At 41.6% G+C, this 14,734-nt stretch overlaps 1 protein-coding gene across 1 annotated transcript in view; it reads left to right on the top strand.

Annotated features, from left to right (window-relative positions):
• khdrbs2 (KH domain containing, RNA binding, signal transduction associated 2) overlaps positions 1-9,685 on the top strand; it is a 66,033-nt gene extending 56,348 nt beyond the window's left edge. Inside the window, exons 7-9 of the mRNA XM_062519796.1 lie at positions 5,811-5,893; positions 7,412-7,470; positions 9,585-9,685. Coding sequence (XP_062375780.1) covers positions 5,811-5,893; positions 7,412-7,470; positions 9,585-9,685 — 243 coding nt within the window. The remainder of the gene's footprint in view (positions 1-5,810; positions 5,894-7,411; positions 7,471-9,584) is intronic.
• The last annotated feature ends 5,049 nt before the right edge of the window (positions 9,686-14,734 follow it).

The raw sequence follows: 14,734 nt of genomic DNA, 5'->3' as shown, positions 1-14,734 counted from the left end.
TAAGTGAACCGTGAATGTGTATGCTGCTCTGTGCTTAATGCAGCATCTGGCAATGCATAGGAGAGTTGCATACACCAGGGTCTTCCATCCATATGAAGAGCCATTTTTACAGGAGAGTGCCATAAAGCCCATGCCACTTACTGTCACAGAATGTGCTCCCTGGTGCCGTTTTTACAAGGGAGTCCTATAAAAAGGCATGGCGCTGAGCTAGTGTTTGCTCCCTCGTGTAGCCGTATGTGTCTGTGTGCTACTACAGACAGTGTTGTGCCCACAGAGCTGTGCTGCTTATGACGATGGAGTTACGAGCAGGAGGCAGAATCTGCGCCATAAGTGCATGGGGTGAAAGGTCATACGTTTAGCTCGTTCAGCTCATTTCTCCGCGTCGCTCTCAAAACGCCTCCGGAGGAGTCAAGTGGTGCTGCGCTGCTCAGAGAATCATTACGCAACACACATGGAGAAAAAAAAAGAAAAAAGAAATCTCATCAGCCATCGATATGACACCGAGCCGTATGCTGTCCGCCTCTCTACACTCTTCACGTAAAGCCCGATCCCATTGAAGACAGCCGCGTGGTTTTGAGGTGCACTGCAGGTTCACCTGGTCCATTCACATGAGCACAGTAATTGCTTTTTAACAATAGGCTTGGTTACATCGCTGAGTTGACATTTCTGAGCCGAACTAATTATGGAAATGGAATGCTCCATGCAGAACGGCACTCTTTAATAAAACAGATGTAGGACACACACCTCAAGTAGATTGTTTAATAATTTCATACACAGAGAGAACGATTGAATACCCAAGGGCCAAAGCTTCATGTCTTGCTTTCAAGGATTTGTGAACTGTAGTCATTTTTTTTTTCCCTGAGCAGTAAGAGAATGAAAAACGTCGGCAATTTTCCATCTTCCATTACGCCAGTGTGACACTGAACTGAATGTTATTATTAAATTGGCTCTGGAGATGCAATGGCTGAATTTCTTTTATTTTGCATTTTTAGAGTTTCAAGTTGTATGTGAAACATGCAGATTAATGAAACTTAATGGAGTTTTCTTTTGCTTCCTTTGCTTGGATATCAAATTTCTCGCTGGGAACGAGGGAGGGTTTTTTAATCAGGCAATATAGAGGCTAAATTCCATTGTGGACATGTTTGTGTCATAGCTGAGCCAAGTAAAGCATATTAAGTCTCTGTGGCGAATATGTCCCCCCCCCACCCCCCTCTATTAACAGGAACCATTTCACATCTCATACATATGAAAAATGGAAGTCATGCCACCAAAGATTACTGCCCAACTTCATGAATTTAAGCCACTGTTTTATTTCACATTGACATCTTACAAAGACTCAGTTACTGTAGGTAGTAACTTTTCTTTTTTTGTTAATACTCTAGTGCTCATTAGAAGTTCTTACAGTGAGTTCGCAACATTTAAAAACATTGAGATAGGCCTTGGCGCAAGAGAGTTATGTGTTAATTACAGTAAACACCCTTAGAAATGTGTGAGATTTAGAGATCATCACCAAGAGGTACATGTATTTATTCATTTGTTTATTTTTTTTTCAAGCCCGTTGGCTTGATTCACCTTGGCGCTGAGGCAGCCACTGCATATTAACTGGGCAAACGAGAGGTGCCATCAACACCTGCCACTCGGGAGACTCCAGACACCTGCAACCTCTGCAGAGTGCAAAAGAAACGCCTCACCTTGTTTGCTCTCTGAGGTTGCCGAAGCAACAGTACCACAGGAAGGAATGTTTTTTAATTTAACCATGAGGTGCGTCTGTTTCTCACAGCACCTTCATTGCTGTTTATTTAGCATCATGTGTTTTATATCATTATAAGCAGCCAGATGGAGCAAATGTCATAGTTCATAAATGCCACCAAATGTATCAGACACAGTGTGCAGATATCTCTTTTCTTACTCGCGTTTGCCATGTCCTGCACCTGTTCGCAATTTAGGTTTGGATGTACACACACCTGTCTATACATGCTTCTGGTACTCCAGAATGAGGTCCGCATTGCCAAACGCTACACACGGCCAGTCGGACAAACAATTGACCGTCAAAGCCTTTTGATTCAGCTCACAGCGGAGGGTTTCGCATTAGCCACTAACACGGGGGGCTAGACAGACCCATTCTGTAGGGTGTAGAGAGGGAAGGACGACTCCGATAACACAAAGCTAAGAGCTCCGTCTCCCCAGTCGCCCGGCTGAATACAGGCCCAGACAAAAGGTGCCTGGGACTCCAATTTCTCTCCCCCTCTTGTCTGCCGTCTGTGGGGAGCAGTGCATGTAGACCACCGCCTGTCACGGGAGTCTGTGGCTGTCAATTGATAATGAAGCACCGTATTGAGGGCTTTTCGGACGCCTACCGTCCTAATTACACCAAGCCGCAGCTCCCCGCCCGTGTGTTAACACTTGATTTATTTCCTCTTTGGCCCGCTCAATAGGAGTGGAGTTAATTGCTTTTTCCAAATGACTGTTGAAATGTAAGAATCAGGCATCATTAACTCAGAGCTGCACTTGTTATGTATGCGTGCGTGGTGGGCGGCTGGTCAGGCCTGTGTTCAGGTCACCAAAGGTCAGAGGTAAGGTCTATAGTGAATAGCACTGCAGTGGGTCAGATATTATATTAGCAGCATCTGCATGGAACAGGACTATGGCTTTCAGGGGTGGGGTGGGTGGGGTGGGTGGGGGGGGGGGGGGGTGGAGGGGGGGGCAGTTTGGAATAGATTCCGTAGAGAAGGCAGAGTTACTGTGTTGTAAGGTCCAAATAATTACAGCTAATGCTATAGCATGGCACGGATAATGTATTTGTATGAAAATAATCCAGGGTTCTCCATTCACTCTTTTATCGCTCCTTTCTCTTTCTCTCCCTCTCTTTCTCTTCTCTGTCATCTCTCTTTCTCTCTTCCTCATACATGCCAATGGCACATGTGCGCACACGTGAACACCAAAGAGAGGGTAAGGCACAGTAGGACATAGGAGCAGAACACATGCTGACCACTTCCACACACATCAAGGCTGTAGGGTTTCCGACCGTCACACAGTCTCAAAACAAGCTAACAAAAGCAGCTCCAAAGCAGTCCGATGACAGCAATTGAAGCGGTCCAAATAACAGGTTCTTCGTAGAAAAGGAAAGGCCACCCACGGAGCTGAACAAGCCACAGAACCGGCCATCAGGCTAGGAGAGCTTCTGTTCCCTCCCAGGAAATAGGTCTCCCTTTGGATGGGATACAACAGTCAATACATGAAGTCACTTGAAGGTTTAACAATGCTTTTCTCTTATTTTATAATGATTTCTTTTTTCCGGGAATGGCTGAAAGGCCACCCAATTTGGCATGAAACCATCAATTGTGGCAACACTGAGCAAACTGCAACTACACTGTAGATGTGGGGTGTAACTGGATGCCAGTTAGGTACTATGAGTGATAATACTTACAATCTTACAGGAACAAGAGGACACATTCTTGAATGTGCTCCATGTAAAAGCTTTCATAAAGACAGAATTTGTTTTTGCTGCTTTACAGTTGAGAAGTTGCTGTACAAGAAGTGGCCTAAGAACCATCAGAATGGAACTATAGAGAGTTTCTCTTCAGAGAGTTTTAAGTGGAACTCTGAAGACTGACATTTCAGACTTAAAATTCTGTTAATGTCTATAAATTACCCCCTTTTCTTGAGAGTGTGTTTAATAGAGTATAGCAGAATGTGTATGAATGTTTATTGGAATAACCTCAAATAACATATTTCACCTTAGCCTGTTTAACGAGGCAGCTAGCTCTGTCAATAAAGTCAATGAAAGTAAGTTAATGTGAATACAGTGTGCGATTTTAAGCGACTCAACTTTACATATTTTTCCGATATATTCAGATTCCTTTAAATGCCTTGGGAATCTGCCATAGGGATTTGTGCTCGCAGGATATGTAGATATCTTCCTTTTCTCCCTGCATGCCCACGTTAACAAAATGGTCAATTAGAGAAACGGGATGGTGTCTTGACCCTTTCATTATGAACGAAGACTAATAGAAGAAGCTGGAGGTGTTAGATCCCGCGGAACAACTTAATCCCTGACATAATCCCCCAACTTTAATTTAGTGTAATCCGTGTTCATACTTACAGAACCACTGCAAACCTTGTGCAGAATTGGAATGTCGTTTGGGGGGGGTGAAGAAAGAGCTTTAATACCGTAATGAGTGGGCCTTTCTCTGATAAGTCGCTGACAGTAAAAGACTAGCACCATGTATTTAATTCAGCCTAATCGGCATGGAGCTATTACACTATTGTACTGAAATTGGTATTTGCTATCAGGATTGTGACGGTTCCACTTACTCGAGAGACAGTTAAGGACGGCAGTGTGGGGATTTTTTTTTTTGGGGGGGGGGGGTTAGGCGTTGCTCCTGACAGTCTTGTAAAATTGCAGACAATTTGAGGCACTAGTGGCTTAGACAGCTAAACCATTATTATGTTGTTGTTATTGTTTTGGATGAACAATACTTGGTTCATCCTGAATGTTTTTCAATGTATTTTGTTTTATTTGTCATTTTGCTTTTCAACCTCCACCACTGACTGCAGCTGTCATGGAAGCTTTGACGTAAACATGCCCATAGATGTATGTATGTGTTCCTAGAACTGTGTTTAAAATTAGATTTCAAGAATGAGATGGTGGGCTGGTGTTACTAAGCTGTTACTAAAGCTTTTGAAATTCTTTTTCTTTTTTGTGTGTGTCAGAAGTTTTATTGCCTGACAGTGGCAGACACACTGACAGAAAGGGGAATCAAAACCTGAGAGATTACGATGGAGATGATGGTGATGGGCTCACAGACACACTTTGAACACCACCAAAATGATTTAAACTAGATCCAGTCAGTGATAAGCGACGACTGGCTTCACCTTCCCAAATGTTTGATGAAGGCGATAACTGGGCGGAGGGTAAACATGGAGACGGTGACAGCAAAAGGATTAACAGCATATGCAAAACAGCATTGCAGCGTGACTGGAAGCTTAAGCTTGATATAACCTTTGAATTGCAATCAGGTTTCCTCTCGCCTTCTCTGTGCGGTTTCACATAATTGATTGCTTAAGGATTTGTACCTAGGCATAATTACCTTAGCAGACATACAGTAAGACATTTTTGAACTTCAGAGTTTCTCTCTCTCTCTCTCTCTCTCTCTCTCTCTCTCTCTCTCTCTCTCTTTCTCTTTTGTAAGGTTTGACTTGTTTGATGTAATAGATGATTCTAGATCTCATTATCTTGGTGTGCAGTGCTGAGAATGATTGGCTGGTTAGTTAGTATTCAAGCACAGAAAAAAACACCTTTTGTTCTGTGAAAGGGGAATTAAAAAGAACAGAAAATGGCTGCTGAAACTGTCCCAAAGGTTAGCCACTTTATTTTGGGACATGACCAATAGAACCACTGCTCCTCAGAGGATGAATCAATACCTGCTGTTGGACAGCATTCAGCGCCCATGTCACTCGGCTCACTTAGGGAGTATATTTATGAGGGAAATTCCCTTCTCGACATAATTAATCATTGATTTCTGAAGCTGAAGTGATTAGTGGCTCCTCGATGTGAAGATCAAATTGAGTTGGGCTTAAGTTGACTGGCTGTCTTGGGCCCTTGTTCCCACCGATACAAGAGCAGAAACTTTGACTGAGAGAAAGCTAGGGCGGGAGGATTCGCTGAAAACTTTAAATTGATCTGAGGCAGCCCAGTCCACAGACTGACTGACTGAGTTTGGTGATTGAAGATCAAATATACACAACAATAAACAATGGCTTCCTGCAAAACTTATTACAACTGTTTTTTCCTCTCTCTGTTCTTTCAGAGTTACGATGATGGCTACGACGGCGAATATGATGACCAGAGTTATGATGCCTATGATGACACTTATAGTAATCAGTCAAAAAGGTATGTCCATTTCTACTGAGCTACAGTATAAGACAAGTTCACTGACTACATCTAGGGTCCCCCTTTGATTGTGTGTGTAATAATAATAATAATACCTCAGTTTTTTATAGCGCTTTTCTGGGTACCCAAAGACGCTTTACAAAGACACAGAACACAGAATTACATTAAATTACATTAAAAGCTAATGTAATGCTAACTGTAATTGAAAGGGTTTTATGCGTAGCATTTGAGTTGGCTTGAACTCACCATTATTTTAAGCAGTGGTATTCTTCCACTGATTTGCGAGTATTCAGCACAGAGCTTCTGGAGATATAATAAGTGGTATCAGAGAGGGTTAAAGGAGTCAGTAATGAAGGATCTTTGGTGGTATCGTGAGAGAGTAGCTTACAGTCCAAAATAGCTGATTAGCATGCTAATTTCAGCGGATATTTCAGCAACAGAAAGCACAGGCATTTTGGACATTATCGCAAGCGGTTATTTCTTCTCAGTCTGGTGATATTTCCAGGTTACCTTCTTTGAACAAAAATCCTCTAACACAATCCTCTGCTGTTATAAGCATCTTTACTTCTTTGATAAAAGTTGGGTTCTGGAAAGTCAATCAGTCAATCATCCTTTCATGATCTCAGAAGATCAAGCCACCTTTTATCCCTTCTCTTATCAGGCCACTACATTCAGAGGGTAGCCATTTTTAATGCCCATTGTATTGCTTTTGTATAATTATTTTTTACATGTTTATATTTTATATAACTTTCTTTCTCTCTTTCTTTCTTTCTTTCTTTCTTTCTTTTTTATTTAGCACATTTTAAAAGATATCATAAATACAGAGAAATTACCATAAAGCAGTAACCTGGCAGGCTAATACAGTAAAGCAGTGCAAGGAGAGAAAAAAAGCTCAAACAGGCTTATATGAAGCCTCCGCCTAAAAATAAACCACTGCATTAAGTTTAAACAAAGCAAAACAAATCAGGTAAACTTTCTAAAAAAAATAGTGCACTTGTAAGTCATGAAAGGAAAAGAAATATAGCATGTATGCCAACAAAGGTAGAAGAACTATTGGTAACCATATAAGCCAGCAATTATTTGAGCCTTTTAACATCTTTTAAAACATAGTGCAACATTTCAATGCTAAATGGGGAAAATGATCCCATAGTTTAGCACCCCTGTAGCGTATAGACAATTGGGCTCGACTAGACATGGTGCAGAGTGTAGATCTGCAGCTTGCCTAGTAGTTGCATAAGAATGATCCTGAGCATGTGCTGTAAAATAACACATGCAGTGCTCAGGAATATTTCCTTTGCTTAAATACAGTATATCTCATAAATAAAAACCCTCACCCTTACTTTGACATTTCTTATTCTTTATGTTGCTTACTGGCCTGTCTCTGACATACCGTATATGCCTGTGAGTTTGAAATGAGGGTATGGACTGACTGGGTTAGCAGCAAATTAATTGGCCTCCATAGGGATCAGTAAAGTTGTCTGAACTGAACTGTGCTGATCTGAACCTTTTCCTTTTCAGCATTTCTGAATATTATGAATATGGCCATGGGACCTCTGAAGAATCCTACAACAACTATGGTAAGAGCCTGGCTTGCAGGTTTCATACTGTATACTCAACTGTGTTACACCATATGATTTCTTGTGTTTAACAGTGATGTAAGTTGGCTTTGGTCTGTGCATTGTCAATCAGAGTGGCAGTGGTCCTTTCAAATAAAGCTGAACGAGAGTAGACCTTCTTACATTCTCAGCACTTTCCTCCAGCTGTTTTTTGCAGAATGCTCAGTTTTAGCCTTCTTTGAGACACGGTTAAACATTACTGAAGACATGTTGTCAGAAGGAAACGAATCCATCCAGTTCTTGCCGTGTTTGAGACGTGGATGTTTGCCACACTGTACAGTATGACTCTAACTTTGTTTGTATTTTTGTATTTTGCTGTCAAGAAAATAGACATACAAATGCCGCGTTATTGTTTTCTTGGAATTGTCTGTATGTGAACTGGCCCAGTCAAGAGGCACTGTGTCCTACGCAGAAGGTGACGGCGCCTCTTTATCTGACTCAGTCGCCGCGTTAACCAGACAATCCTGGCTCAGCTCCCACCGCCTCCCAGAGCGACGCTAATGTTTCACAGCCCAGAGATAAAGTGAAAAGCCTCATTGTGTCGGCTGGTGCCAGACCACTAGAACCCCCTGGGACGGAGGAGGCTGCCACGAGCGATGCCCTTCCCCACCTGGCAAAGGTAGCCTCCTGGCTGGGCTGCGGTAGCTAGCAGGCCCTGGGCCAGCGGGGGACCTGGAGGCTTTGGGCTGATGCCTATTGTGAGGGTGTTTTGGAGGCTGCCTGCCGGGCTGGCGTTTTTGCTTTTTGAAAGTGTGCCCCTCGTAGGATTATGTTTGATACCCACCATCCCACTGCACTTGGCAAGGCTCCTGTTGTTTTTGTTTGTTTGTTTTTTTCACCCCCCCCCCCCCCCCTCCACAGAGGCCACTCGGCAATGTGGACCGGAAATCCGGTCATTCATTTTCCCGGTGCGGTAGAAATTGAGGGCTGGCGCACTGGAGGCCTGGGCGAAGCGGCAGGGAAAAAACGGAGAGCAATGATTTGATTTCATGCCCCATAAACACTTTGTAGCATGGAACCCCAAACCTCTGTGTGGAGCCGATTGAGGAGTGGCTGTTTCATGTCATTTCAAGCACTAACAAGGTGCCATGTCCTGCCAGCTTGCACTGGGACATTGCCTTATTACACTGGGTTGGTCTAATTAATTTCCAGCAGCAGGGCTAGATTACACTGGTGTGACAACCTGGCCGACCTTAATTACGCTCCGATTTTTCGAGTAAAGTTAACTGTGAGCGAGAGAAAGGAGTATGTGTGTGTGTGTGTGTGTGTGTGTGTGTGTGTGTCTCGCTTGCACGTGCCGTTTCAATCCAATCCATCTTAGTCATAAACCTCTGTACAATTCAAAGGCACAAGAGCTTATTATGGAGTCAGCAATCCAATTCATGTCACAATCCCTCAGCCGCCTAGTTGCCAAAGTCTCTCACACATCCCTTCCCAAAAAGGGTGATGTGATTTAGTGTCCCCAGCCAGCGACCTGGCCAGCACTCTCTTTGAAGGTTAAGGCCTCTTTGCCCCGGCGGTCGGCTGTTTGTTTTGTTGACGGAACCGGCCGGGCATGTTCTGAAAGCCTAATAGTGAGTGGATTCCCAGCAAATTCTCTGCTTAAGACAGCACAGGTCCAGGGCACAGGCTACCTGGATGGCATTTGTGTTTCACTGCAGTCCCCATATACTGTTCATGTACAGTATATTTAGATACAGTAGATGAGGTAGGGCATGATGCTTGTGTGTGCAACATGCATGGAGATATGTTTCAATGTCACAAAATATGGTAGCATACATGTACTGAATTTAATGATGTGCGCTTTGTGCTAAGGGGTTTGACTGATCAAAGTCAAGCTGTGTGTTTGGTGCATTCAGGTGAAGCATTATTGAAGGTGTAGTCATTTTGACACATTTGATTGAGTATACAGTCATGTTATGTGGCAATTTGTACGTTCACTCTTCATTGTCTTATGTGATGTGTCAGTCAGTGCTGCTTACCTTGTTCCTGTGCTGTTGTGATGTGTCAGCTTGCACTCTACATGTTCCTGTGCTTGTGTGATGTGGCAGCTTGTACTTGTCCTCTACTTGTAGCAGAAGAGGACTGGACTACAACACGCCCCGCGCCTTTGAAAGCCCCGGCGCCCAGGCCTGCAAGACGGGGGTACAGAGAACATCCATATGGTAGATATTGAAGGTGCTCCGAAACATTGTGTTCTCCAACATGATCACATTAATTACTCTGACTCCTCAAAACGTGTTCATTGCTCTTTCCCTCCCTCGACCGCCACCCCCCCCCCCCCACCTTGATATAGGACCCAGGAACCATCCATTTAAACCTAGGCCTTGATCCAACCCACTGATATTTTGATAAGATGGACTCATTAGTTGAACAATGAGAGGGGAAGCCAAACACTGAGATCTAAATGTGAAAGGCGGGGTCCAAGCGTCAGACCCTGCCGTGAAATGCTGTCATTTTGGTTGTACATAACTGTGTGTTATTCGTAAACAAAAGCATGAATTTGCCACATAACTTACGCTTACTGATCCTTTTCGTGATCCTGTTTTCATCAAGGCCAGATTGATTTATTATTATTATTATTATTATTATTATAAGTGAAGATAACCATCTTGTATATAACTTCTTTTTTAATACTTGTTAATTTAATTATGTTAACTATTGCGTTTGTAAATTTAATTTTCAATTTCGGTATTGGGGTAGAAAGCAGTCAGCTATGTATGTAGCTACCGAAAAGTGCTCTGTTCTGTGTTAAGATGTATCTGTACATAAAAGATGTAATAAAAGAACATAAAGCACAATGTGTAAGCTTCTCTAAATAGGTGGCCATTTAATTGTCAAATTGTTTGCCATAATTTGTCAATAATGTTGAAATCTTTCTCTTTTTTGTAAAATTAGATGCATTCCAAGTACCTGTTTATAGTAATAAATGCCTGCTTGGGTTTAGGAAATGGCTAAAATGTTTTCTTTTTTTAAATACCGAAATAAATTTTCAAAAATTCTGAAGTCATTTTGTGTAAGTCCAGACCAGCTACATTAATCCACTCAAGAGGCACCATTTTAATGTTAGAGCTAAATTGTTCATTGACTATTGATTAGATCATAAATGTATAACATGTTAATGGAGATCAATTGTTTAGAACAATAAATTCATTTTTAACATATTCTTTAAGCTTGGCCTCATTAAACGCCAATTTTGATTGACCAGCCTGCACTAGAGTGTCTCTGAGAATGTTATGGCGATAAAGAGGTAAGGAAAAAAACCATACTACAATAAGACTGTCTAAATGCCTTCTTACCTTTAGTGTTGGCCGCCGGTATGCCCACGTTATATGTGCATACTGTCGCTATTCACAATCTGTTTCTAGACGGGGAGTGGGGTGCACACTAAGATATCCATCTTCTGTCTCTGCTATCTCTGTTCTTCTCTCCATCACTGTGAGTCCGGCCCAGTCTTTGTGCTGTAATAAAGTGCTTTATAAACAATACCTCTGCTACTGCACCTGAAGGCCGGTAGAAACGTGACCTCTCTTTTGTGACTTATTAGACTTGAAGGCTGACGCACTAATTAAGAGACTGAAAGGATCACTAAACACTTAAGCAGGTAACCCCCCAATAATAACTCGAATGTTGCGTATGCCAATCATAAACATAAAGTTACTGATACTTAAAAAAGTAAACCTGTCCTGTCTAACCTCGAATAAGTTCCTTGGCCCTCTAAAACCGCTAATTAATGTTAACTAGAAAACTCCAAAACTGACTCAGTAACATACCATTTATGTAAGAGACGAAGAATCGTGCCAATGCGATCAATAAAAGAAGCTAAAACAAATGTTAATGGCTGATATGCTAAACAATAGCATTTAACCTGAAATCAAAAAAGATGAAATGGTTGTTTTCAAGTTCATGACAGCTTTTGTCCCTCCCGAAAGTTGGTTTACTTTTTTGATAGTAACAATTTGTGGGATCCCATTGCATGGTAGTGTATTAGAGTTATGCATTTACATACAGTAATGTCATATTCCTTGTTCAGATTTCAATTTGGAGCAAGTCTAAGGAGCATCAGAGACTTTCTGACATTTGACTATGTTTTTCTTAACAGGTGAACTATAAAGCTTAGGAACACATCTAAGCAGGTAAGATTCTCTTTTTTCCCTTTTGTTTTATAACCTTGCAATATTGCCGTAAAGACAAGCAACACTTTCCATATGGAAATAGCTTGAAGAAATCTAAAGGAGGGAATATATGAGAATCAAGCAGCATGTTAGCAAACAGCTTTGGTAAGATTCTTATTTCTAGAGTTTCTAAAAGCCTCTACAAGCACTAGTATATTAGATTATTGCATGATGACACATGATCTGATGACAGACTGTTGCATAAATAATATTATGGCCTAAAACCTCGTTCTTGAATTTGAATTTTCCTTACCTCAAGATATTTTTGTCTGCAACAACAAAATGAATGTAGGCCAGTGTTTTTCAACCACTGTGCCGTGGCACACTAGTGTGCCGTGACACATTGTTAGGTGTGCCGTGGGAAATTATCCAATTTCACCTAAGTGGTCTAAAAAAGAGTGAATAGAAATCATTTTCTTTGTGTTCATTTGATTCCTATTCAAGACACTTTGACAAGAATGACTTGATATCATTAATGCGGGCTACAGATTTGTATTTAATTCCATTTTCCATAAAATTTCATTTTATTTAACATTTTCGGCTGGTGGTGTGCCTTGGGATTTTTTCAATGAAAAAAGTGTGCCTTGGCTCAAAAAAGGTTGAAAAACACTGATGTAGGCTACAACAACACAGTCAATTACTGTAAGATGTCATAGTGGTTACCATTTCATTTAGAAACTGTATTGAGAGCACTGTATTTTAGAGCACATTTTCCACCACCAATGGTTTATACCTGCACAGGGCTACGCACACAAAACCTCCTCTTGAATGTTCTAGTTCACAGAAATATGTTTCCCCCCTTCTGTGGGTATGCCATACTAGTCATGTGTTTTTACAGACAGGAAGTCATTGACTGCCTTGACAAGCTCTATCCATGTCGAAATACTCATTTCACATTTCACAAATTGAGCTGGTGCCTTTAGCGGTGAAACCAGAGTGGTCCATCCATACAGTACATACTCTCACTAGTGGCCTTGTGTGTCTTAGAGACTGAATCCACACGGGTCCCACTGTCACCCAGTAACCAACAGCAATCCTCCAGCATTTCAGCCGGCCATTAATCCTGCTCAAGTGCCGTTGCTCACACCTTGAAAAACAGTGCAGTGTGCGTGGCGCCCAAGGCACTTCACTCCGTCCATATACAGATGGTTGGTAGGGCATGCAAACAGCACATTGGAAACTACACCTTCAGACTATGTGTAACGCGTGGTTGAACTAATTTGAAATATAGATCTACTGTATAGATTTTATGCATGTGTCTTTTTTATGTGTATGATTTTTTTTTTTGGAAAGACAAACAGGAAATGGTTCTCCCCTTAGAATTAAGGTTCAATCTGACTTTTTTTTGTGAAAATTGAGTTACTGACATTTTCTCATTCTGTGACACCTTAAGAAGGTGAGGCGAGGCGTGTCTTGTAGCTGTATGCATTTTTGGACATTATATCCAAAGAGGTTTATTTCGGTTATCTGTATAACTCTATGGAATTAGAAAACTTTGAGAAGCGCAATATCTCAGAACTACTTAGAACATAGACAGAATCTCATAATTCTTAGGTATAACGTTACGTCTGAGACTTTTCCTTTAGAGGGATTATACGTCAGTTGTTAATTGTGTTACATTCCACACAACACATTAGCTCAAGTGCTGTGATATGACTGCGGTAGTTTATTGAGTCCTTGAGTTGAGTTTATTCAGTTGAGTCTTGCCACCATGAGTACTTTGAACAGAGAATACCTGTTCTAATAGCTTGCCATGTCTGTTCTCATAGCAGTAATGTTATACATTTACAGTAATTTCCCGCATATAAGCCACATTGTGTATAAGCCGCAGGACAGTGTTTTATGCAAGTTTAAATAAACAAAACCATATTAACACCATATTAACTGCCCCCCTGTATTAACCTCCTAGCTGACCATATTTTGCTAAATCAATGTATAAGCCGCGGCTAATAGTCGGGAAATGACGGGTAATGAACTACGTGCAATCTAGCTAGTCTACATATCGATATCGTCCACAGTCTTGTTGGTGCAACACAGCGGCCACATCCGTCTCAGTCAGGCACAAATAATCAGATCACTCTTGTTTGCAAGCACTGAAAAGGTCAGCCATGAAACACAGTCAGAGGGAAGCAAGCAACAGTTGTGAGTCATTTGGTCTTGAGGCCATTGTGTGCATGTGTAGGTGTGTGTTTGTGTGTGTGTGTGTGTGTGTGTGTGTGTGTGTGTATTTGTGCAGTGTATGTGCGTTTGCGTGTATGTGTGTGGGTGTCTCTGTGTGTGTGTGTGTGGGGAGGGGGGGGGGACTCAGGACTCAGATAGCAGTAGTATTACCAAAGACATGTGTACAATGACCTTACATTTTTTCCTAGACACCTGCCATCTTTTTCACACAAAAGGCTTCTTAAATGCTCTTAGTGTGAGGAATTGTAAGCAACTCCAGGCTCAAAGAAGACTTCACAGATATGATTGATTCAAGTTGGGACACAGTATGATGTAATTGTAGATAGTATAGTGGTCTACAGTTACATTCAGTCGTCTGCGACATGACATCAATGAGTTATCGATTATGTAGGCAATGTTTTTTATTTCTGCTTTTTTTGTGTTTTATTCATGGTGTGAGAGGTTCAAAATGGAGCTGTTAGAAATCAAGAAAGATAAAAGCTTCTACAATGACTCTTAGAAAAGTCGGAAAGGGATTCATTTCATGGTGATATGGGATGGGGAAGTTGTACTGCTGACAGTACAATTCAACAGTTTGTGCATCTGCATGTTTGGGTATGGGTACAAAAGACGAATCATGAATATTTCCATTTTCAATTTGTGGTGTTGTCAGCAGTATCCCATTCACTTGTTACAGCACTGTCGTTTATTGAAAGCAGACTGCCCCATCTTGTGTGAATGGATAATGAAATAGTTTTAATAACAGGTGTGTGTGTGTGTGTGTGTGTGTGTGTGTGTGTGTGTGTGTGTGTGTGTGTGTGTGTGTGTGTGTGTGTGTGTGTGTGTGTGTGTGTGTGTGTGTGTGTGTGTGTGTGTGTGTGTGTGTGCGT

This window comes from Sardina pilchardus, chromosome 18, assembly GCF_963854185.1.
Source record: "Sardina pilchardus chromosome 18, fSarPil1.1, whole genome shotgun sequence".
Lineage (NCBI taxonomy): Eukaryota > Metazoa > Chordata > Actinopteri > Clupeiformes > Clupeidae > Sardina > Sardina pilchardus.
This window is presented reverse-complemented; position numbering and strand designations above follow the sequence as displayed.